Here is a 24,774-nt window from a genome sequence, read left to right as displayed (position 1 = left end):
GGAAAAGAATCTAAACAAGAGTGGATACATGCCAATGTATATATAGCTGATTTACTTTGTTGTACAGCAGAAACACAACATTTTAAATTAACTATACTCCAAAATTAATTTTAAAAAAAGAAAGTACCTGCCCTGAGGGGAACATACAGTAAGTCCCCTACATATGAATGAGTTCCATTCTGAGAGCATATTCATAAGCCCAGTTTGTTTATAAGTCCAACAAAGTTAGCCTAGGCACCCAACTAACACAATCAGCTACATAGTACTGTATGTAGCTGATTAGTACATAGCACTCTACAGGTTTATACTTTTCACACAAATACATAAAAAACAAACACAAAAAATAGTGCTATACTGTAAAGTACCCCAAAACACAACCACCTGTACAGAATGCACACACATGACAATGTACACCAGACATGTGAACTAACTTACTACGTAAATGGACAGGCAAACATGTAGTCTTACCTTTGAAAGTTCACAACTTGAAGGTTTATATGTAGGGGACTTACTATACCAGTAAACAGTTGAAAATGATGTGTTGACAGGCAGGAACATCTCACTTCTCCAAGTATAAGGAGAAAGGTAGCTGGGAAGCATCCTTGAGGGGTGATCCTTATTGAATCTTAAAGGGAAATTTGTACTTCATCAAGCAGACAAGCAAAAGAATTTCCAGGACCAGCATATATTGAACCAGCACAGGTATTGAACAACTTTTCTCAGGAATTAATGAAGCTCAGGTTCTTTGTGTCTCAGCACAGAAGGAATTCATTGAGGGACAAAGTAGTAAGTAAAAAGTGGGTTTATTAGTATAGGATGCTTGTGAAGGATATAAGAGGGCAGGCAAGATAGCTCTTCCCTGAGAACAAAGAGGGCTTCATTTTTGTAGTCAATGGAAAAGTGGGGAGGAGGAGAAGACCACCTTCCTCCTCATTTTTTGAGTAGAGAGTAGGCTTATATCATTAGCTTCTCCCTCATGGCAGGTTACTGACCCTATATGGTTAAACCAGGAATGTCATAGTGCTATTCAAATCAGCAGAGAAGTGGTTAAATCATCTCAGATTAGCGTTTGAGGTCTTCTACTTTGGAATGTCATCTTTGCCCTATGTCCTGTACTTGGTGTGTAGAGGTCCTTGTCTTAAGGATCATTACCTTGCTGACCTCGGCCAGCATGAGGCATACAGGTCTCATTTTTTTACCTAATGACCTGGAGGATATCTTGTGCTTTTATTACATGGGTACATTGTTAAGCAGGCCTGTTTTGTTTCATGATATTCTGATTCCTTTCTTGAGCAATCATTAATGTATAATGGTCTCCCAAAGTTAATTCTCTATACATAATCCCCTAGTGGGATTTCTAAAATTATCTGTGTCACTGCCCTACTCTATTTCTATCGGCATGCTGGATCACATGGAGTCTAGGGAACTCCAGCAGTAGCCCAACGTGAGGTAAATGCAGGCAAGGGTATGTGTGGTGTTAACAGCCACCCTTCATACCCCAAAAAGATAAAATTCTTACCCAACTGAACTTGAGTCCTTTTGCCCGCAGCACAAGAAAGCCAATTTACTATCACCAGTTGTGAAGGAAGGCACAGTAATTACCTGCAGGGCACCAAACAAGGAGTATTGGCAGTTCATGCTCAGAAGACCCAAACTCTCTGAGTCCTGCTCAGTTTCAAAATTATGACTGTCATATAGATATAAAAATGAACATGTTAAAGATTTTGTTTCTCATATCAGGCAGATTTTATAACCATCTGCTTAAAGGACAAGACCAAAGAATAGACACATTTATAGACCAGAAATATTGAAATAAATGGAGGCAAAACCATCTTCTTTCACAGGGAGTGCAAAAGTCGATTGAACTTCAGTAGGAGAGAATTTGTGTTTCCACAGACCACCATTTTGCACTGCTACCACTCACTTACAACTTACACAGTTGTAAAATAGCTCCAACAGAATTAGAGTCAGGTAATGCAGAAAGGTAACTCCTGTGCATAGATTTCCAATGAAGCACATCTTCTCCCCCACAGTGGCAGTGAGAGACAAAAATCAAATATTCAGGGGCCATACATGAAAGAGCAAATAACACACTTTCTGTTAGTTTCAGTCTTTGAGAAAAGGAGGTTCAAGAAAGGCCAAGGTGGGAAATGCCAAGATACCCTTTCAATGGAAGGCCATGGCCTGGCGGCAGGTGGAAGCTGACTGAAAAAGCACAAGGATGGAAGCACGAGTAACATCCAGTAGGCTGATGCAGTAGGTCAGTCAGAGTCTGCAAGCTGGAGCCAAGGTGAGTGGCTGACAAACACAGAAAGTTGAATCCAGCTGCTGCTACTGCTGCTAAGTCGCTTCAGTCGTGTCCGACTCTGTGCGACCCCATAGACGGCAATCCACCAGCCTCCCCCGTCCCTGGGATTATCCAGGCAAGAACACTGGAGTGGGTTGTCATTTCCTTCTCCAATGCATCAAAGTGAAAAGTGAGAGTGAAGTCACTCAGTCGTGTCCGACTCTTAGTGACCCCATGGACTGCAGCTTACCAGGCTCCTCCGTCCATGGGAGTTTCCAGGCAAGAGTACTGGAGTGGGGTGCCATTGCCTTCTCCGGTTGAATCCAGCAGATGTCCTGAAAGCAGATGTGAGGGATCAAGTCGAAAGGGTATTTCTGACAGTTTCCAGGTTCCTTACTCAGACAGCTGGGTAGACAGCGGCACTTCCACCAGTACAAAAGGAGCAACTCTGTGAGGAAAAATAAGTTCAGTTTTGCATAACAGGAGGCTGAGGTGCCTACACAACGTCGGGAAGGCAGATGGAACGGGACCCCAAGAAGTCAGGGGTAGAGTTAGAAGCCACGAGTCTTTCAAAGCAACCAGGCATGAGAGGTGGCAGGTGAGAGAGGGGCCCCGAATGGTCCCAGGAGAGTCCAGCCTAGTGGAAGGTTCGACCCGACCGACTTGGAGGCTTCACGGTCGCGCAGTGAACTCCAGAAGCGACAGCCACAGAGCCTCGCGGTCCTTCCGCCCGTTGAGCCTCGTCGTATTTGCCACTACCAGGCCGCTCGGGCCCCACTTCCGCTTCCGGTCCCGGGGTCTTGGCGGCGAGAGACGCGGGGCGGAGCCTCAGGTACCTGGCGGAAGGAGCAGCCTGCCCGCGGCTCGTGTGGGCTCCTGCGAGCGGAAGCGGCCTGCGTCGGCGGGGAGACTGGCAGCCCCGGGCGGATGCCGCGGGCTCCACCCTCGGGCCCCACGACGGCCCCAGGGCGTGAAGGCGACGCTCGAGGCCTGAGGAAGAGAAGCCGGCGGCCAGGGCTAGGCGAGGCAGGAGGCTGCGGCCCTGAGGCGGAGGGGCTCGAGGAGAGCAGGCAAAAGAGGAGGATGGTGGCTCGGGCGTCTGGGAGAGAAGAGGTGGAAAGTGACAAGTCAGGTGAGGCATCCGGGACTGGGAAGGCCTTACTTAGCGAGGCGGCGAGCGGAGGGGCTGGGGGGACAGGGGGCCTTTGAGACCCATCTGACAGGTCCACTTTAGAAGCGGCGAAGGAGGCGGAGCTCCCATTGCAAGCGGGAGGACGCCGAAAGAGAGCACTTAGGGGTCACTCCCTTTCTAGCCTTTGCACCCATTCTCCTTCACCCGTGTTTTATCGGTAGCTTTTCACTTGAATCTGCATGGACTTTACTGATGCGCACGGTTGACCAGAAAGGGGGAAAACAAAGATATTTGTCCCGTTAGGGTGCCTTGGTCAGAAGTACTATAAAAGGAGGGCTTCCCTGGTAGCTCTCCTGGTAAAGAATGCTCCTGTAATACAAGAGACCTCGGTTCCATTCCTGGGTGGGGAAGATCCCCTGGAGAAGGGATAGGCTACCCACTCCAGAATTGTTGGGTTTCCCTGGTGGCTTTGGAGAAGACAATGGCACCCCACTCCAGTACTCTTGCCTGGAAAATCCCATGGACAGAGGAGCCTGGTAGGCTGCAGTCCATGGGGTCGCTAAGAGTCGGACACGACTGAGCGACTTCACTTTCACTTTTCACTTTGATGCATTGGAGAAGGAAATGGCAACCCACTCCAGTGTTCTTGCCTGGAGAATCCCAGGGATGGGGGAGGCTGGTGGGCTACCGTCTATGGGGTCGCACAGAGTCGGACATGACTGAAGCGACTTAGCAGCAGCCTGGTGGCTCAGACAGTAAAGAATCCGCCTGCAATACAGGAGACCTGGGTTGGGAGGATCCCCTGGAGAAGGGCATGGCGACCCACTCAAGTATTCTTGCCTGGAGAATCCCCATGAACAGAGGAGCCTGGCGGGCTACAGCCGATAGGGTCACAAAGAGTCGGATACAGCTGAGCAACTAAGCACAGCACAGCACTATAAAAGGGACTCCTACCAGTGAGCCACTTTGGCTAGTGTGGAGTGATGATGCTAGAGGTTATTCAGTTACCTTAGAATTTATACAGGTTCGCATGTAGTTCCTTAATAGAAATTAGGTCTTTGATTTTAAAAACAAACCTATGTTTTCCTAGAGCTATTCAGGGAAATAAAAATGGATGACTTCACTTTTTTGTTTTGTTTTGTTTAATTTTAATTTGTATTGCTTTTTCCCCCTCAATATAAAATCTTCTCTGGTATGTTTTGTTGTGTTCATCAGCCAAGGAAAAAAGAAAAGTTACTGAAGCCTCAAGTGATGATCCACAGCCAGGGATTGACCTGGTAAGAAAGGAATCATTAACCAGTTCGGAATCTTTCCCAACAGTGGAATGCAGTGAATTTCAAAGTATAGCTTTCTTGCAGTCTTTGGGTAAGGAAAGGTTGGTAGAAGGTATTAAAAGAAGAATTCGAATTAAAAAATGTAAAAGCTTAGAAAGCCCAGCTCTCAAAATGACTGAAAATAAAGCTACACAAAACAGTAAGGTTGAATTCCAAGATGAACTGTACAAGAATACTCTGAAATATTCTTGTAACAGCTTGTCACCTGGAGTAGAAAATAATTCCATTTTAAAATTACATGATTGCAGTTGTCTCTCCCATTCCAAGGATTGTAATGATGAAAATAACCTTGCATATAAACCTGATGGAGGATGTATGCATGTACCAGAAAATTCCTCAAAGTCAAAGAAAGAAAACCCTAGGAGTCTCATAGATAAGACTGATCCAAGCAATATTCCTCAGCTTTTACAAACTGAAGAAAACGTAATGCGAGTAAGTCAGTTATTGCTTGAAGAAAATGATTCGTACCTAAGTAAAAATAATGGCTTATTTTCCTGCCTTCAAAGTGAAAAAACTAAACATTCAATAGAGGAGAGCAGTATTGGGAGAAAATCCAGAAAAAGGATGAAGGTGTCTGAAAAAGGAAATGGAATGGTTATTGAGATGAAGTTTTCTAATATGTGTAACAAATCTGAGCTGATGTTACAAGGAAACCAAACAGGTGCTGATGGTAAAGAAACAGAGATTTTAGAAGCTAAAAAAAGTTCTTTGAAAGTTTTGAGAAAAGTAAATAATAATACGCTGTCACCAATGGATCCTTTATTAAGTCTTCCAGAAACAGGGAAAAAAACAAGTCCTGAACATTGTGCAAATGCTGTGTTTCAGAAAGCCCTTGAGCAACTTTCAAAAGAAGAAACAAAGAATGTTTCACAGCCTTTAGGATGTACCAGCATGGATCCACCAGAAGATTATTTTAAGTCAATGAAAAACTCATTAGTGAAGTCACTTAGTGATTGCTTTCCTATTGAAAAGAGGTCTTCTAGGGAAAGCTTGAAGAATGAAGCTGAAGAATCTAAATATAGCTGTCAAAGAACAATACCAATGACTGGCAAAAGAACTTGGCCTTGTTATTCATGTGCTAGAATATCTGCCCAGTGTTGGAAAAAAGCTTCCTTGCCACAAAGTTCTAGGCAGGATGATTTTCTTAAACATCAAATGAATCAAACTCACTTAACTGACTCCAAATTAATGCTACAAAGTTCTGTAACAGAAACAAACAGTGCATCTTCAAGTATAGAAAAATTGGATTCTAATTTAAATTGTTTACCTTCAGTCTCTACAGTGGAACCTACTTCAGTGGTTATAAAGGAACCTATAGTCAATGATGATGAAAAAATGAAGTCAGAGGAACTAAGCAGAAGTGCATCAGAGGTAGTTTCTAATACTACTGAAGATACTTCATTGACTAATATGACTCACAACTTAACAGGAAGTAAAAAAAAAGATAGAGGGAATTTAACAAAACTGAATTTGACGGTGGCTTCCCAGGATGGTCAGGAAGCAAATAACTCTACAAGCAAAACTGTTCATCGAAAAGCATGCATTACTAAGCAAGCACTGGTTGTTCCAGACCTAGTTAAGATACTGAACACAGGACGGCTGACTAATTTTAAAATTCCTTTACTTAAGAACAAAACAGAAAAAAGAAAAGAAATTAATGCCAAGTCATCAGAGAGAGAAGTATATAGTCCCCTAGAACTTCTTGACAGTGTATCTGGAGCAGAGGTAAGGCAGAGTAGGACTAAAGAAAATGCTGTCACAGTAACTTCAGGACCTCAATCTTTGAGTATACAACGTAGTGTAATTCCAGTGCAAGCTAGTTCTGACTCATTCTGCAGTAAGAATTCCTGTATTATTGCTCCGAGCTTTTTAAAGCAAGGTAATAATAAACAACCATCTAACCACATCTCTGCATCAGGCCATATTATTTCTAATAATGCAGCTGGTTCTCTCACAGTTGAAAATAATACATTTTCTTGTGATCCTGGATGTATAGAGAAAAATCCCACCTTCTATTCCAATGAACAAGAACCATTCAAAGCAGTTTCCTCTGAAGTTAGTGGTAGAAAAATGACTGAGAACTTTTCAGAAATTAAAGTGGGGTTTCCAGATATTCTGAAAGCATATGAAGATGATGTCCTCTTAATTGATGTAATTCAAGATGACCCAGACCTCTTTGGAGTCTCCAGTGAAGGGGAACTCTCATTTCCTTCAGAGGTTCCCATGATAAGCCAGGAGCCCAATGTTGCTGAAGAGCATCAATCGACAGACTCCAAGCACATGGAACTTCCAGACAAAAAAGAACCAAGCAATGACTTGAGGTATGCATGTTCAAATATGCCTTTTGGTGCAGATTATTGTTGCAGGTTTCAAAAGCACTTTCTGGTCTTAGGTGTCACTAATTTATTCAGTGATCATATTGATGCTCCATTATTTTTTCAACCCAGTTATTTATTAAATGTAATATAGTGTATTATTGCTGAGACCTGGAAGTGTCATTATCCTGAAACTTAGACTTGAAATAAAATGATTATTATATTTGAAATTATAATGGAGCAGATCAGCTGTTCGGAATTTTAAATGGTGGTTTATAAAGTGGCTTTTTAAATTACTGAGATTGCTTCTTTCAAAAGTCACTTAAGTTGATCTCCATGCTTTTTAATCATTGTAAATATACAGATATACTTTCATTTCAGTCAAGTTACTTATTAAGAAAAGTGCTGTATATATATTTTAACCCATTTTCTGTGGCTTCCTTGTTAGATAAAAAAATTTACTTTTCACTTGTCAGAGAAGTCTTGGAAAAGTTTATTTGAATTAAAACTTAAAAGTAAATCAAAAGTTAAACCACTTTTCAGAGGGAAAAAGCTTAAAATTTTTTTTCATGGTTTTATTTTTAGGGAGATGGTTTTAAATGATAGTTTAGTCCCCAAAGAGGGTGAGTTTGCCTGAATCATCTTTAAACAGAGCCAAGTAATAACCGTCATGTTCAGGAACTTGATCTATCTGATTGGCTCAAATTTTATTTAATATTATATTTTACTAAGTTTCATAATTTTGAAGCTCTAATTTGTTTTTGTATGTTATAATACTTGAATATTGGAATGTTTTGTGGACAGAGTCAAAATAAGAAAACACATTTCACTAAGATTCAATGGTACATGACTTAAATTTCTCTGGTATTTATAAATTTAGTGATACTACATTCTTCTTGATGTTCTTAGTGTTACAAGAACTTGTAACCTATCACCCAATAGAGTACTTTTTATATCCCAAAGGAAGAACCAAGAGCTCTGTTATCTATAGATAATACTAATTATCTATTATTTTTAAAACCATATAATGAGGATGGTAATCTGCCATTTTGAAGTGGAAAAAATGAGGGTGACAAGTTGTCCCTTGTCCAGGTTGACACTACTAGTAACAGAATCTGAACTTGAACTATCTTATAGCCCGACCTAAGTTTCTGAGTCTTCTCCTTGCCCTAATAGCTCTGTGACCTTTTAGGCAAATTATTTTACCTTATTTGTTAAAAGGGGAGGTACTTGCCTCAGGGTTGTAAGAATTAAATCAGTGAATGGATGGGACAGGTATTAGTTTGACACTAGATGAATAGTGAGAGCTCAGTAAAGGGTAGTTATTAAAGATGCTTTTAACTCTTCCTCTACCATGCTTCCTTTGAGGAATGCAAAGAGAAATCAGAGCAAATCTGGCATTCAAAAGCAAACATCTGTTAATTAACAGGATGTTGACAATGAACTGCAATTGAAGCGAGAAAGAGAGAAGTGTTATGAAGTGGGCATAAAGTTTGTTTTTTATACTTTTTTTTCCTTTCTTAGAATAATGGCTGATTGCATTAAAATGACACATGTTCATTACAATAGAAGTGTAAAAGGGAGGGAATCCCACCACCCAAAATAACAAATTAATTACTCAAAATTTGTGTGCGTCATTCCAGACTTCTGTCTAGGCATGTATGGGGATATAATTTCAGAAATTAGATCATGCCACTTTTTAGTAAAAACATTTAATTTTACTTACACTTAACTTGGGGAGGGAGAGACTGAAGTAAAACTAAAGGAATTGCTGAATCAAAAACCTCTTTACCACAAGAAATTAGTTCCTAACAGTTGGTCCCAAGCTAATAAGAAAGATTATTTTAAAGTTTGAGTTTTGTTATCATGACTTTTAAAAATTGTGTTCTAACTTCAGACAGTAACATTTGCTTTCCTGATAAAAGACGAACATATTCACTTTTTCTCCCAATCTTGCCCCTTACATTTTTCTTAAAATTTCTTGTTTTTTCTTGTTAAGGCTTGTGACGTTTACATTCTCATCAATAATCTGAATTTCCAAAGACTTCATTCTGTATTTAAGTTGATTCAGTCTTTACCATCAGTTCTTTTTACTCTCCTTTAATCTTGACTATTTTGATTCATTTCTTAGTTAACTAGATTTCAGAGCAATTTTTTTTCAATGGTTCTTGATTGTTGTGTTTCCTAAGATCTTGGGCACATAAGAATGCCTATTGTGAACAAATTGGGTAAAAAATTCTTAGTTTGTATTTTTTCTTCTCACAACTATATAGTTATTCATCCCGGCTTTCTGGCTTTGAGTGTTATAGTGGAAGAGTCCGAGGCCAAACTAATTCTCCATTGCCCATCTCTAAACTGCCTTCTTTTTTTTTATTCACTTCTTGCTTTCTGTTTTAGGATTATGTATTGTATCAAATTATGTATCAGATTTTCCTGCCCAAGCTGAACCATTTTGGTTTGCAGTATCAAATTTACTTCAGATAGTTATTCTGTTATTTTAACTTCATTTTCCTTCATGGCAGAAACATCAATGATACTTGTATTAGCTCTTCTTTTTCTTTCATTTCTGCTTCTAAAGTTTGGATTTTTAAATAAACTTGAAAATTTCCTTAGTAGTTATTTTAGTATTTTCCTTTTTCTACATTGGAAATACCAGTTTTACAGTTATCCACAGTGCTAGAATAAACTTTAACAGGAAAAAATGGAGGCCTGATCACCAGAGGGTCTAATAGTTGTACAGAAAATTGTTAATGAATGGTTCTAGAACTAGATGAAGCTTAAAATATAATTTCTAATGTCAACTCTCTCCCTTTTACCAACCAGTTGCTAATTAATACATTCTTTTTTCCTCAATCTGTGACACTAAGAGTTTGAAACCTGTTAGATTCTGAGTTTCTGTGTTGTTGTTCAGTTTCCCAGTCCTGTCCCATTCTTTGTGACCCCATGGGCTGGAGCACACTAGGCCTCTCTGTCCCTCACCATCTCCTGAAGTTTGTCCAAGTTCATGTCCATTGCATCAGTGATGCCATCCAGCCATCTTATCCTCTGTCTCCCCACTCTCCTCCTGCCTTCAGTCTTTCCCAGCATCAGGGTCTTTTCTAATTAGTCAGCTCTTCGCATCAGGTGACCAAAGTATTGGAGCTTCAGCTTCAGCATCAGTCCTTCCAACAATATTCAGGGTTGATTTCCCTTAAGATTGACTGGTTGGGTCTCCTTGCTTCCATAGGAATTTCAGGAGTCTTCTCCAGCACCGTAGTTTGAAGGCATCAATTCTTCCGCACTCTTTTTTACGGTCCAGATCTCACAACCATATATGACCACTGCGAGGACCATAGCTTTGACTATACAGACCTTTGGCGGCACAGTAATGTCTCTGCTTTTCAGCACACTATCTAAGTTTGTCACGGCTTTCCTGCCAAGAAGCATCTTCTGATTTCATGGCTTCAGTCACCATCCGCAGTGATTTTAGAGCCCAAGAAGATGAACTCTGTCACTACTTCCACCTTCTCCCCCTCTATTTGCCGTGAAGTAATGGGACACTGACTCAATGGACATGAGTTTGAGTAAACTCCAGGAGTTGGTGATGGACAGAGAGGCCTGGCGTGCTGCAGTCCATGGGGTCGCAAAGAGTCGGACACAACTGAGTGACTGAACTGAACTGAATGGGGCCAGATGCCATGATCTTAGTTTTTTTTAATATTTTAGTTTTAAGCATCTCTTTCACTTTCCTCCTTCCCCCTCATCAAGAGGCTCTTTAATTCCTCTTCACTTTCTGCCATTAGAGTCATGGGAGAAACATCAACAACTTCAGATATGCGAATGATACCACTCTAATGGCAGAAAGCAAAGAGTTCCTGTTTTACAGAAATAGAAATTGAAGATGGCTAAGCCTGGAAATTTTCAGAAGCTCTAGACTATCTCTTCTTGGTAAAATAGGTGGACAAACCTGAGTTAATTTAATGGTTGGGGGAAGTAGTCTCAGACCTTGTTAAGGAGAATTTGTAAGGTATTTCAGTTATGTTAGAATATGTATTCATTGTCAATCTCCACAGTGTTGGAAGTCCATATTAAATTTCAAAGCATTAGCATGTTAGAACTAATTCCTGAAGACTTGAACTGATGAACTTAGAAATGGATAATGAGTAAAATTGGTAAAACTTTTGAGTTAGCCTGTGAGTATAGTGATCTGAAAATGTCTGTAATAGTCAATGCTGTTAATCTGTACTAGGACACAGCATTATCTTCAGTCACAAATACTAAAATTTCAGTTGAGTGATATTATACAGTGGATCGTTGAGATTTTTAAAATCTGCCAAATATTCAAGGGAATTACTATTAATATATAGCTGGGGCTTCCCTGGTGGCTCAGTAGTGAAGAATCTGCCTGCCAGTGCAGGAGACACAAATTTGATCCATGGGTCAGGAACATCCCCTAGAGAAGGAAATGGCAAGTCATTCCAGTATTCTTGCCTGGGAAATCTCATGAACAGAGGATCCTGGCAGGCTGCAGTCCATCATATCACAAAGGGTCAGATGTGAATTAGTGACTACACAACAACTATATAACTAGGGAATTGGGAACTAAAGTGTTTGAAATGAAAATATGTAAACTGAGGTACAAGAACACTCAGTTCAGTTAAGTTGCTCAGTCATGTCTGACTCTCTGCAGCCCCATGAGCTGCAGCACGCCAGGCCTCCCTGTCCAACACCAACTCCCAGAGCCTACCCAAACTCATGTCCATTGAGTCGGTGATGCCATCCAATCATTTCATCCTCTGTCATCCCCTTCTCCTCCTTCCCTCAATCTTTCCCAGCATCAGGGTCAAATGAGTCAGCTTTTCACATCAGGTGGCCAAAGTATTGGAGTTTCAGCCTCAGCATCAGTCCTTCCAATGAATATTCAGGACTGATTTCCTTCAGAACTGACTGGTTGGGTCTCCTTGCAGTCCAAGGGACTCTCAAGAGTCTTCTCCAACATCACAGTTCAAAAGCATCAATTCTTCTGCACTCAGTTTTCTTTATAGTCCAACTCTCACATCCATACATGACTACTGGAAAAACCATAGCTTTGACTAGATGGACCTTTGTCGGCAAAGTAATGTCTCTGCTTTGTAATATGCTGTCTAGGTTGGTCATAACTTTCCTTTCAAGGAGTAAGCATCTTTTAATTAGGTTAGAAAAGAGGGTTGTGTATGCTCTTGTATGTTTGATGCTCAGTTGAACCCACATCTCTTATATCTCCTGCATTGGCAGGTGGATTCTTTACCACCTGGGAAGCCCAGATAAGAGGTTTGAGAAAAACCAAAATTTGTACTGCTCCTTAGCGATTGGATTGATTTAGATTGACAAAGGGAAAAAAGTTTGAGTCCCATTAGACCCATGCCTAGCATGAATGTACCCTGGGTAAACTATATCATCTCAAGAAACCCACCCCACTTACTTCCCCAGAATCTTAGAAAATTAGTTTTTTTCCCCCAAGAGATTTGCCTTCTGTCACCAGGTTTACCATGCCAAATTCCCGAAAAAAACAAACAAAAGAAAAACCAGTTTCCAGCAAAAGTAAAGGTCATTCTCTCTCTCTCCCTCATGTATTGTATATAGACTCCTTGGCCTGTCTTTCAAGAAGTTCACCTTGGTCCATTTTCCCTTTTCACTGAGTGTCTGAGGCACTAATTCTAGTACATAATTTTACACTTAATTGTAAGAACTGACATTTTGTGTCTATCCTATGCTAGCTACATATATTATTTCAGCAAGTGGAACCATTCAGAGATTGAAACTGGCCCTATCTTTAAAACTGAGTCAAAGTCACTAACTTTCCAAAGAACACTCAGCTCAGTCAGTATCAGAGCTCAGATCTGGACCCAGGCCCACCTGCTCCAAAATCTGTCTCCCCTCCCCAAAACAGCATGCTGGAAGAGTGGCATTTTGGCTATCTCTATGGCTTCAAATCCACTACTCTATAGACTTGCCAGCAAACATTGTTTTCTTTTGGCCCCTTTCCTCTCTCATCTCATCTTCCTCTTTAAAGTATCAGGTATAAAGAAGCATTGTTCTGATTTTTACTTTTTTGGCTTTTGGACCACATAAACCATTGTTTGTTTTTGCTAGAATAAATAGTATTGTACTTGATGGAGTTATTATTTGTAACGTCAGGAAACCGAGCACTGCACATCATGGCATTAGGCTTGGGAACCTCTGGCCCAGTGAATTGGATACTGTAATACTTCTCTGCTTTTGGCCACTACTATCTACAGAATAATTGCCCCAGTAAGTTTAGGGTAGTCTTTTTCACAATCAGGATGTGAATATATAAATAAGTGAACATCGACTGCATTCAGCTATAGTTAGCATCTCGAAAGGAAGCAATAACGTTCTGAATTTTTATTGGGCAATAGTTTTCAAGTTTTTTCTGTTAATAATTATTCTAGAGCTGTCATCTTCAAACCTTTTTGTCAGTTACCCATACTAATGATACATTTTACATTACAATCTGGTACATACTTATGAATATGTAAGACACTGGATTTATAAAAATAATATTTTCCTTACTACAAGTGGTGTAGTATCATATTTTTATTTTATTCTGTTTTACTTAAAAATCCTGGTTGGAACCCATTAAATTTCATCACTCCCTTGAAAAATGCTCTGTTAGAGGATAAACTTCATGTAATCTGTGTTGTTCTTCAGAAGCTTCCCTAAGCCTCCTCTCCTTTTTACTCAGATCTTCTCTTTTGATTCCCTGTATTCTGTAGCCTCAACCAAGTCTGCTTCTCTCCTTTCCTCCTCCTTCCTTTCATTTTTCTCCCTTTCTGCTCCACTGACACAAAGTTGTAATATATTTATGGGAGTTACAGTTTTATTTTTTCTACTCTAGGTAAAGTTAAAAATTTTACATCTCTTTGTGTCTCACAAATTTGAAACAAAATTACTTCTAACAAGATTGGCATGTGCAATCTTACCTTCCTTGTAAGTTAGTTGTTGTAGTGAAAAGTTTCTCACCCTTACGAACTATACCAGCAGTATTAAAAGTACTCTTGTAATACTTTGATATAAAAGCAGTACACTTGCTATACCTATTTGCCTTTTGGGGTTTGGATTTTTTTTAAGGAGTAATCTCTTATGTGTCTTATATTCTCTTTGTGAATATAACTTTCAGGATAATTTGAAACATCCTTCAATTCTCTTATTTATTGAGTCAGTTCATCTTTTTCATGTTATTACCTTAAATCTCTCTCATGGTTTTTCCTTTCTCTCAATTCTCACTGCTATTATCTTATTCATATTTTTTCTATATTATTACAATTAGCTCCTAGTTAATCTTCCTGAGCTCTTTTGGTATATCCTCCTCTTCAGTAATTTTCGGAAATAGAAATTGATCTTCCAGTGACTGCTGGCAATGCTCCAGTGGCTTTCAGCCACCTAAGGTCAGAGTCTAAATTGCTTGGCGTGGCTTTTTATGGCTCTTTGGTGAATCTGCATCCGTTCTCTCTTTGGCAGCTATGGGGCTGTTGAGGGGAAAAGTGCAAGGAGAGGCTAATAAAAGATGAGCAGTGCAGGCAGCTCACTGTTTCCACAATGTCAGATATTTGAATCCTTTTACATATGTTTCTTTATCTGCAAATTCCTTTCTTGTCATTCAGTTGTCCTTTAAATCACATTTGAGATGTTATTCTAGGGATTTGTTCCAATAGTTCTCTTGGCCTGTATCTCAGGATATTATGTATGTGTGCCTTCTCCTATATCGGAAGTTCCTAAACAGGAATATTCATTTGAGTCTCCCTCATGTCTGGCCAGGAAGATGTTAGGGGCTGAGTATACAGAGAGCAACTAGATGCCTATGGACCTTATTTTCATAGAGTGTTTAGTCTATCAAGGGCTGCAAATGATTAAACAAATACAATAAAATATGATAGGAAAAATACAAGATGTTGAAGGCTTCCTGGTCCTCGTGACATTTAAGATGAACACTAAAGAATAAGCAGAAACTAGGCAATAGGCAAAGAAAAGTGAGTAGAAAAGTGAGAGGGAAGCAAGAGTCTATAGACAGGCCCACAGGGAAGAGCATGTTACAACTGAGAGAAATAACATGCCACGGCTTAGTGTTTAGGTGGTAGGAAATGAAGCTATAGAATATGCAGAAAGCTCCGTTGTGTGGGGCTTTGTAAATAGGATGACAGTAGAATTGACCTTTTGAGTTGCAAAAATTTTGAGAGGGACATGGGGAGGTATTAATAATTAATACACCAGGTTAAGAGGCATACACGAATCATCCTAGATAAACTAGAATCCATAGTGAGTTTGAACTTTATTCTAAGAACATATCAGGATTCACTGAAGGACTTTTTAAGTAGAAAATTTGATCAGATTTACAGTTTAAAAATCATAATAACTTGGGTGTGGAAAATAAATTGGCAAAGAGCTGTTGTAATAACTAGATCAAAGCACATGGTGACTTCAGCCAGCAGTGGGGGTGGATTTAAGAGAGATTTTAGGAAGTGCAGATCTATTCATCACATGGTGGCAAGGTCCAAGGTAGGAGTTAAGGATGATACCTGGTTTCTCTTGTTTCAAAGAAGGGCATTTTCAATTCCCTGATCAGAACAGTTAGGACTGTGGAACAGTGCTGGTTATGAGCTCAAATTTAGTCATGTTGAGTTGAAGAGACCTTTGAAATATTGAAATGGAGATACTCTAGTAGATAGACATGAGTCAAGATGGGGTGAGGGAGATTTGTATATGTTTCTGTCTGGTTTGTAATTTTATTTTTCCTTTCTTTAAACTGTATACTTATAATTGGCAGCCTCATGAGTTTTCTAGGTGTAATCTGAAACTGTCCCCACAACACACACACACACTCACACACACACACAAGGCAGAGGGAAACCAGAGAAAGAGGCAAATCACTCCAGATTAATAGGTAACAGGTTTAGTAAGCAAGTCCTTCCCTGGTAGCTCACATGGTAAAGCATCTGCCTACAATGAGGGAGACCCAGGTTCGATCCCTAGGTCAGTAAGATTCCTTGGAGAAGGAAACGGCAACCCACTCCAGTATTCATGCCTGGAAAATCCCATGGATCTGGGGAGCCTGGTGGGCTACAATCCATGGGGTCGCAAAGAGTCGGACACGACTGAGCGACTTCACTTTCACTTCACTTAATAAGCAAAGGAACTTACTTCCGAGGCTTGTCTTGGGCAGCTGCATGATGAGCAGATCTTCACTCCAGTCCACCAGAACCTTTTTTTCTTTGGACTGTGCTGGGTCTTTGTCGCTTGTGCGGGCTTTTCTCTAGTTCCAATGAGCAGGGGCTATTCACTAGCCATGGTGCGTGGGCTTCTTGTAGCGGTGGCTTCTCTTGTTGCGGAGCACAGGCTCTAGAACACACCGGCTTCAGTAGTTGTGGCTCGTGGGCTCATTAGTTGCAGTTCTCAAGCTCTAGAGCACAGGCTCAATAGTTGTGACACATGGGCTTAATTGTTCCACGACATATGGGATCTTCCTGGATCAGGGATCAAACCTGCCTCCTGTGTTGGCAGGAGATTCTTTAGCACTGAGCCACCAGGGAAGACCCTCCAGAATACTTTAAGATTACATAGAAACCTTAACTGAGTTCAGTCACATATAGCATCCAGATGGTCTCAACAGCACCTACCATCCCAAGGCAGTGTCCTTGGGCACCTTCCACTGTGGGAAAGGCAAGCAGAACACACATTCCAAGGACACATGAAGGAATGAGGAGTCCCAGATTACCTGGGTCCAGCTCACAGGTCGGCCAGCAGTTACCTCCTCTAACAACTTCTGTTTCTAGTATTTATGTTGGGGGAAAATTACTTCATGTTTTCCAAAGCCTTCAAAGAATGGTGTATATAAAATGTGTTTTCTTCTTTCTTGGCTAGGAAGTATCCCTGAACCAATGGGCAGTCATAGAACTGTAGGACAAGTTTAATAAAACTCATTTATTAAAGGAATAAGTAGTGAGGTCATGGGTGTTTACTATATTATATTTGGTGTACTTTTATTTATTTTTTGTCTTAAGTTTTTAAAAGTGAAATAATATTAAGCCATTTTTTGAGTGGCTCCTGTAAATGTAGTTTTCATTTGTTGAGCCTATGCCATTGGCTTTAAGAACATTTTATCTCATTTAATCCTCACAGTAACCTCATGAGTGGGTGGTATTCTCATTTTATAGATGTGGTTAGACTCAAAGAAGTTTAATACTTTTACTACAATTGACATAGTAAGTGGCAGAACAATATTTGAACCCAGGTTGGCTTAACTGTCATCTCCATAGCTGTTACTATTAGATCTTAGGTTGTATTCAGAGACTACCAAAAAAAAGACTCAAACTGCTCACAAACTCATCCTTTTACATTGACAGTAAGACACATATATGCATGCTTGAGAGTAAGAGTTAGTCATTATCTTGCATTGGTGTAATACTTAAAAAAAATGTTTCAAATGCTTGGTATATGTTCTCAGTTCTCTTTGAGTAACAAAGTTTGAATGGCAGCACTTCCTAACCATTGTGGTGAATGTGATTAAAGGATCAAATTCAGAATTGACTTAGGTGTGTGTCCCTGAATAGTACTCTGACCTTGGAGGACTTGAGCTGATGTTCACCAGCTGCTAAAGCTAGTGTTATATAATGTTTAGAGAAGTGGATAGTTCTGCAAGAATATGTGATAATGTTTAAGCTCTGTTTGCTTTGTAATAGAGAACTGCCTGTACCGGATCCTGGATCAATGAAGTCAGAGATCTGTGCTTCCTTGTCAGCAGGTAAAACTTGACATTTTCATAATGTATAGCATTGAAGTGTTTTTGTATCTCTGTTTAGGCACAGTCAGAATGAATTCATTTAAAAAGGAGGCTTTTCATTTCAGAGTCTGTCAACCCTCTTGTACACACTTTGTCAGTTTTTCTCAGTTTTAACTACCTGGTTGGCAGATCAGATTTTGAGAAATTTTCCATTTGATTATTTAAAAAATAACTTTGTTAGGCTTTATCTACAAAAGATAATTGAACTCAGCAATTTTTGTAGTCTTATTTTGAAACCGAAATATGTATTTAAGCTTAATCATATTTTAAATGAGTCCTTTTTAAAAAATAAATAAATAAATAAATGAGTCCTTTTTAATATTTTTTGTAATTAACAGTTAATCATAAGTTTAAATAACCAAATCTTTGCAGGAAATAATTTAATTGGAAAGTTAATTTCAGAAACTTCCAAGTTTTAAAAACATATTGAAAATAACTGGACATGATCAAGAAAGATTCTTAAATTTATCTTTATGTCTTAATTTTGTGTTACTGCCATATCTTTTTATACCATGTAATGGAGTTATTTTGATAGAGAGGGAGGAATAAATGTATAATTTGCTGAAAATGCTATTTCATATTTGTCACATTGGACTTTAAAAGAGTCTCTGAATTCTAACTCACTTTTAGAACAATCTCTAAATGACTTGGTTATTTTGCCATTTAAAGTTTCTACAGTTGAATATTACTTCTTTTCAGCAAGTGAGATAAAACATGATTCCAAAGATGCAAACATTTCCTTAGGAGAAGTTACTCATGAAACTTCTTCAAATGAAAAACCGAGAGGCCTAAGTGAACAGACAAAAAGTTCAGACTTGGACGAAAAGGTACTAGAGAATTTTTTGCATTTCCTTATTTCTTGGTCCAGATGGTGGTAAATATAGAAGTTCATCTTAGCCGTGCACTCACGCAACAGGATAATGCCTATTTTTGAATAAAAGTCACATCATTCTGGCCATGGACTATATAGTTTGGTACCTGGCATAAGCACAGTATTAACAGAGTCTCACTCGTCTGAGAAAATAGGGTGTACTATTTAATTACATATTTAGCTTTTAAGGTTCTTCTCAAACCTATATGAATCTTTCAAAATTGTTACATATCTTCCTGCCTCAGTAAACACAAAGTACTAAATATCATTTGATATTCTTTGAAATTTTGGAATATCACAGTGCCTGAGTGCTATGAATGCAAGCATCAGTTATTCAACCACAGATGCAGAAGGCCTAGGAATTGAATATAAACCTAATTTGATGTTGAAACACACCACTGGTGTATGATATGGGGAAAACAGGGTATCAGTTATCTGCCAGATAAAGTGTATGATTGCCTTAACCTGTTGAATAATTTAATTGACACCTCAACAACTATTTCATGGTTTCTTCTGTCTCCTTATTCCTCCTGATTTGTCCTCACAGCTAGCGACTTTATTTCCTGCTTCACCAACAAAATTGAAACAATTGGAAAGGAACTTAAGTTCCCACCAACATGTTAGACCACCTACCTGCATCTGTTCCCGAAACTCCAGTTTTTCCTGTTACAATGGGTGAACAGGCCAAGGCTGTTCCTTCCACCTGTGTGCTAAAATCCACCTCTTCTCTCTCTTAAAATACACTGCAGCAATTCTCCTTTCATTACTGGATCATTCTGTTCGACATCAGCATTCTTTTCTCCCATCTTCAAACAAAACCACAAAAAAAGCACTTTCAAGGTTCCTTTTTCCTTTTTAGCAGTCATCCTGTTTCTCCAAAAGCTTGTCTAGACTCACCATCTCCAGACTTTTTCCTCCAGTTCCAAAGATACTCGCCTTCACCTCCACCAAAACTACCCTTCTTACACTCCCCAGCCACCTCCTCGTTGCTGAATCTAACGGACATAGTTCAGTCTTAATCTTACTGAAACTGTCACTAGTATTTAGCAGTTAATTACACTTTTGTTGAAACATTTTTTTCACATGACTTTCAGGATAAATATAACCTGCCTGGTGTCATTTCTGTCTACAACTTCCCAGTTGGTTTTGCTGGTCTCTCCTGATCTCCCTGACCTCTATGTGTTGGAGCAACCCAGCACCTAGACCAGAAATCTGTTCTTTTTTCTGTCTAGATTTGCTCCTTAGATGATCTCATGCAACCTCATTGCACTGAATGCCACCTGTGTGCTAAGACTCTCAAGTTCACATCTCCAGCTTGAACTTCTTCTCTGAGCTGCAGAGCTTTGTATCTAGTTGCCTGCTTGACTTTTCCACTGGGATGTCCAATTGGGCTTCTCAAACCTAACATGTTCCAAACTGAACTCCTGTTATATGTCCCCTCCCCTGCCACACACGAGCCTTTCCTGTCATTTTCCCCCTTTTCTATTAATGGCAACCCCATCCTTGATAAATCACTTAGGCTTGAAACCTTGGATTTTCTTCCTTTTTTTTCTCTCACTCCATATGCAGACCGTAAGGAAATCCTGCTGGCCTCAGCTTCAGATGATGTCTGGAAATTATCCTCTTTTCTTCACTCCCACCCACACCACATCACACCCAGGCCCAGCCTTGTATCATCTCCTGCCTGAATTACTGCAGGGGCCTCTTAACATTTCTCCAGCTTCTAATATTATTATCTTATAGTTTATTGTCAACACAGCATAGGTTAGATCATGTTACTCTTCCCCTTCAAATTTTCCAGTGGCTTTTAATATTCAGGCTCAAAGCCACAGTCCTTACTATGACCTACTTGACCCTTTATCTGTCCCCTCCTCCTCCTCCCCAACCTTGAATCCTCTCTGATCTGACTACTCTCCTTAGCTCTTGCACCCTGACCCCCTTAGCCTCCTTCTGTTCTTGGAACAAACCAGGCTTTCTCCTACTTCAGGGCCTTTGATTTTGGCATTTTGTCTCCTAAAAAAAATAAAAACTATATAGCTGACTTTCTTATTTCCTTCACATCTTTACTCAGATTTCATGTTCTCAGGGAGACCTCCCCTGGCCGTCCAGTCTAAAATTGCAATGTTCTCCTTGCTGTCAACATTTCATATCCCCCTTTCTTGTACTTGTCATAATATAACATCCTTTACATTTACTTATTTATGTTTATCTCTGTCTCCTCCTGCTAGAATGAAACTCCGTAAAGGCAAAGATTTTTGTCCATTTTGCTCACAAGTGAATCTTTCACACCTAGAGCAGTGGCTGATAGAGAATAATAATACAAATGATTGTAGGTTTTTGTTTCTTGTATGTGTTTTTGTTTGTTTTGGCCACCTTGCATGGGAGGTCATGGGCCAAGCCTTTAACAGATAACATATGGACAACCCAGATTTACTGAGTTAATACTTTACTGTACATGAAATGTGTACTATTATTTCCCTTCACAGATGAAAACACTGAGACTTAGTATCTTATCCAGGGTCACACAGTAGAGTCCCTTGACTCTATAGCAGGGGTCAGCAAACCTTTACTTTAAAATTTAGACTAGATAGTAACACTTCTCTGGCTTTGTGATCCCTATGGTTGCTGTCACAGCTACTTAACTCTGTCGCTATAACAAGAAAGAAGCCATAGACAGTATGAAAACAAATGTCAATTGCTGTGTTCAAATAAATCTTTATTTACAAAAACAGGCAGCCTGCAGGCTATTGCTTGCCAACCTTTGCTCTAAAACATTAAAAAATAAACAGTTTGTATCCTGTTGTTGTTAAAGCAGAGAGAAGACTTAATGCATTCTCTTCTGCAAGGATAGATTTTAAGAGATGTTTGCCAGAATTCACTGAGTTCTTAACGCTAAATATTTTAAAGATGTAGACTGTTTGCAATATTAGCTCTTTTAAAAATAATCCACAAAAGCATTTAGCTGCTTCCTAGAGTGATGCTATTTTTTGGATTTGTTTAAGAGAAGAGAAATGATGCTTTTATCCTTCTGATACCATGGTAAGCTTCAAAGTATCAACCCTTTAGAAAATACATGACCCTGTCAATAATATTTAAGATATCTGGCCCCCAGATTTGGGGATTAACAAACTTTAACTATCTATCACCTTACATTTTAGGAATTTTAGAGGGTAAATAAGTTGATTTATAGGGCATAGGTCTAGATTACCATTTTTTCTGCTTTTATGTATGGTTTTCTGTGAATTTTTAGAAATGCTTCCTTATTGATTTTATATATCTGTATATATTTCTGTCTTTTCCACCTATAGGCCTTGTTTTTTCTTTTATGTATCAGTTATACTAAGAATCCATATACAACAATTTTTAGGTTTACCATGGTGGTAATTGCTTAGTGATTCTAGTTTTGAGCCCCAGATAGTCAAAATGCTAGTGTCCTTAATTTTTATTTGGAAACAATTGTAAATTCACAAGAAGTTGCAAAAGTAGTTTCCCCGCATGATTTCATCTTAACGCCCGCTATCAGAAGCAGAAATTTGGTATTAGTATAATGAGGGTGTGCAGTTCTGTGTATTTTATCAAGTGTGCAGATTTTTGTAGCCTGTAGTGCAATCAAGATGATAATTACATCATTACAAAGACCCTCCTTATACTACCTCTTTGTCACACCTCCCTCCCTACCCCTAACATCTGTTAAGCTTAGCAACCATTAATATGTTTTCCGTCTCTATAATTTGGTATTTTGAAAGAAGCGCCCAGGTTTGCACTTGCTGTGCTCTCTGGTGATGGCATGCTTAGGTTTCTTCAACAACTTTGGTGGGCTCATCCTCCAGGTTATTTCCCGGGGTAGTAGGGAGTTGAAATGTTTCTTCAGTTCTTTTAGTGTCACCTGGGTTGTTTGGAGTCTGCCTTACAAAGGTATAGCTCAAGGGTCAGCTGGAGGTTTGGACCAAATTTAAAGCACATTTAGGGACTTCCTCTCTTAGGCTGTCTCCTTTCCAGGGTCCCCAACCTCACATCCCAGTTTCTGACTTTGCCTCAACTCTGTCTTCTGGTTCTTTGTTTCATTCAGAAGGGCAAATTTTTAGCCTTCCAAGTGGTTACAACTGAGTTCTCCCTTTAAGAATAAATTCATAAAAACAAGACTGTTACCCAGTGTCATAAAAACAGGACTGTTACCCGGTGTCATTCCCTCTTTCCCTCCAGACTGTGTCTGCTTTTCGTATCTCTCCGGTGTCTTCAGGCAGTTAGTTAGTTTGTTTGTTTGTTTTTGTATTTTGTCTAGGGTTTATAGTTGTTACTTAAAGAAGGATTAGCCCAGTAAGAGATACATACTTGCCATTTTTTAAACTGGACCTATTGTGTATTCTTTTTATTTTTTGTTTCAAATGTTAAACTTTTCATTTTATTGTGGGATATAGCCCATTAATAATGTTGTGGTAGTTTCAGGTGAACAGCTAAGGGACTCAGCCATACATGTACATGTATCCATTCTCCCCCAATCCCATCCAGGCTGCATCCAGTTTTTTTTAATATCTTGTCTAAGGTTTATAGTTGTTACCTGAAGAAGGATTAGTCCAGTAAGAGATACTTGCCGTTTCTCTAACTGGACCTATTGTGTATTCGTTTTAATTTTATACAAACGATAGCATACCATTCCATCTTTTTTAAACTTACTATATAATAGAGAGTGTTTCCTTTCCATATATGTAAGGATGCTTTCTCTTTACAATTATGTAATTATCCACTATATGGATATACTCTGTTCAACAAGTTCCACTATTGATGGGCACTTGGTTTGTTCCCATTTTCTTGCTATTTTAACATTGTTGCATTATGCATCCTTGAGCATAAGGCATTTTGCATATGTGCAAGCATTTTTGGATTGATTCTTAGAAGTAGAATTTTCAGATTGCCCTACATAAAGATTGCTTTGATTTATGCTTCCATCAACATTGTATGGGAATGACAGTTTTCTCCCCCATACACTCACCAACTCAGTATTAAAATTTTTTTTATTTTTGTCCATCTGTGTATTTTTACAAATGACTTTTCACTTGCTTTCCTCTTATGAGTCTAGTTAAGCATCTTTTAGTATGTGTAAAAGCCATTTACATTTTCTTCTGTGAACTTCTTTTTTATGTCCTTTGCCCATTTTTCTTTTCAGATTTTGATCTTTTTTTATTTGTAGGAACTTTTCATATATTAAACATATTGGTTCTCTGTCATATGTTGCCCTAGCTTTTCCTATTTTTCATTTGTATTCGACTTAGTAGAGGAACTTTTTACCTTGAAGGAGCTTTTTATTTTTATTTAGTCCAATGTATCAGTTTTATTTTATGATATTTGAGTTGTGAGTTGTATTTAGAGAAAGACTTCCCTGTTTTGGAGTTAAAATTTTTCACCTGTATCTTTTTATAGTATTTTTTGGTGTTATTTATTATATTTAAATTTATCAATATAAATCTAAATTTTATCTTGGAAGAAAGAATGTAGAAACAATGTAACCTTTCTATTCTTATTTTGACAGTTGATTTTGTCATCTTAGCATATGAAAATACTTTAAATGTTTGTATTTAGACCTGTTGATCCATAATTCATTGTTTCTGCCTTTGGTGTTATCTTAGGCTTTCTCTACTCTCCAAATTACATAACTACTCATTTTATTTTCAATACTTTCAGTATTTTTTATATTTAAATATTTATTGAATGTATTTTGGAATATGGTGAATTGGTGCCACGCTTATTTTCCATCCAACTTAACTACCTGTTAGTTGTTCTGTTACTATTTATTGAATCATTTCCTCACAAATTTCAAGTGCCATCTTCAATATTTTCAGTTTTTATGTATAGAATGACTCCTTCTCTTTTATTTCATTAATTGCTCACGTCTGTACCAATTCCATACTGTCAATTACTTGAAAAATAAAAACAGTAAGGAAAGTTTGCTTTAAAAGATACCAAAATGTTTTATAAATCTAAAAATTTTTGGCTGTTCTTATATTCTTTTTTTCTAAGAAAG

The 24,774-nt window shown here is 38.8% G+C and overlaps 1 protein-coding gene across 1 annotated transcript in view; it reads left to right on the top strand.

Annotated features, from left to right (window-relative positions):
- Positions 1-3,214: 3,214 nt before the first annotated feature.
- The window catches only part of TOPAZ1 (testis and ovary specific PAZ domain containing 1), a 60,293-nt gene continuing 38,733 nt past the window's right edge, over positions 3,215-24,774 (top strand). Inside the window, 5 exon segments of the mRNA XM_010842147.1 lie at positions 3,215-3,563; positions 4,172-4,174; positions 4,635-7,074; positions 17,784-17,845; positions 18,584-18,711. Of these exon segments, the coding sequence (XP_010840449.1) occupies positions 3,215-3,563; positions 4,172-4,174; positions 4,635-7,074; positions 17,784-17,845; positions 18,584-18,711 (2,982 nt within the window).

The sequence above is a fragment of the Bison bison genome, unplaced genomic scaffold, assembly GCF_000754665.1.
Source record: "Bison bison bison isolate TAMUID 2011002044 unplaced genomic scaffold, Bison_UMD1.0 scf7180017864171, whole genome shotgun sequence".
Taxonomy (NCBI): domain Eukaryota; kingdom Metazoa; phylum Chordata; class Mammalia; order Artiodactyla; family Bovidae; genus Bison; species Bison bison.
The sequence above is the reverse complement of the archived record's forward strand: the minus strand, read 5'-3'. Positions and strand labels throughout refer to the sequence as shown.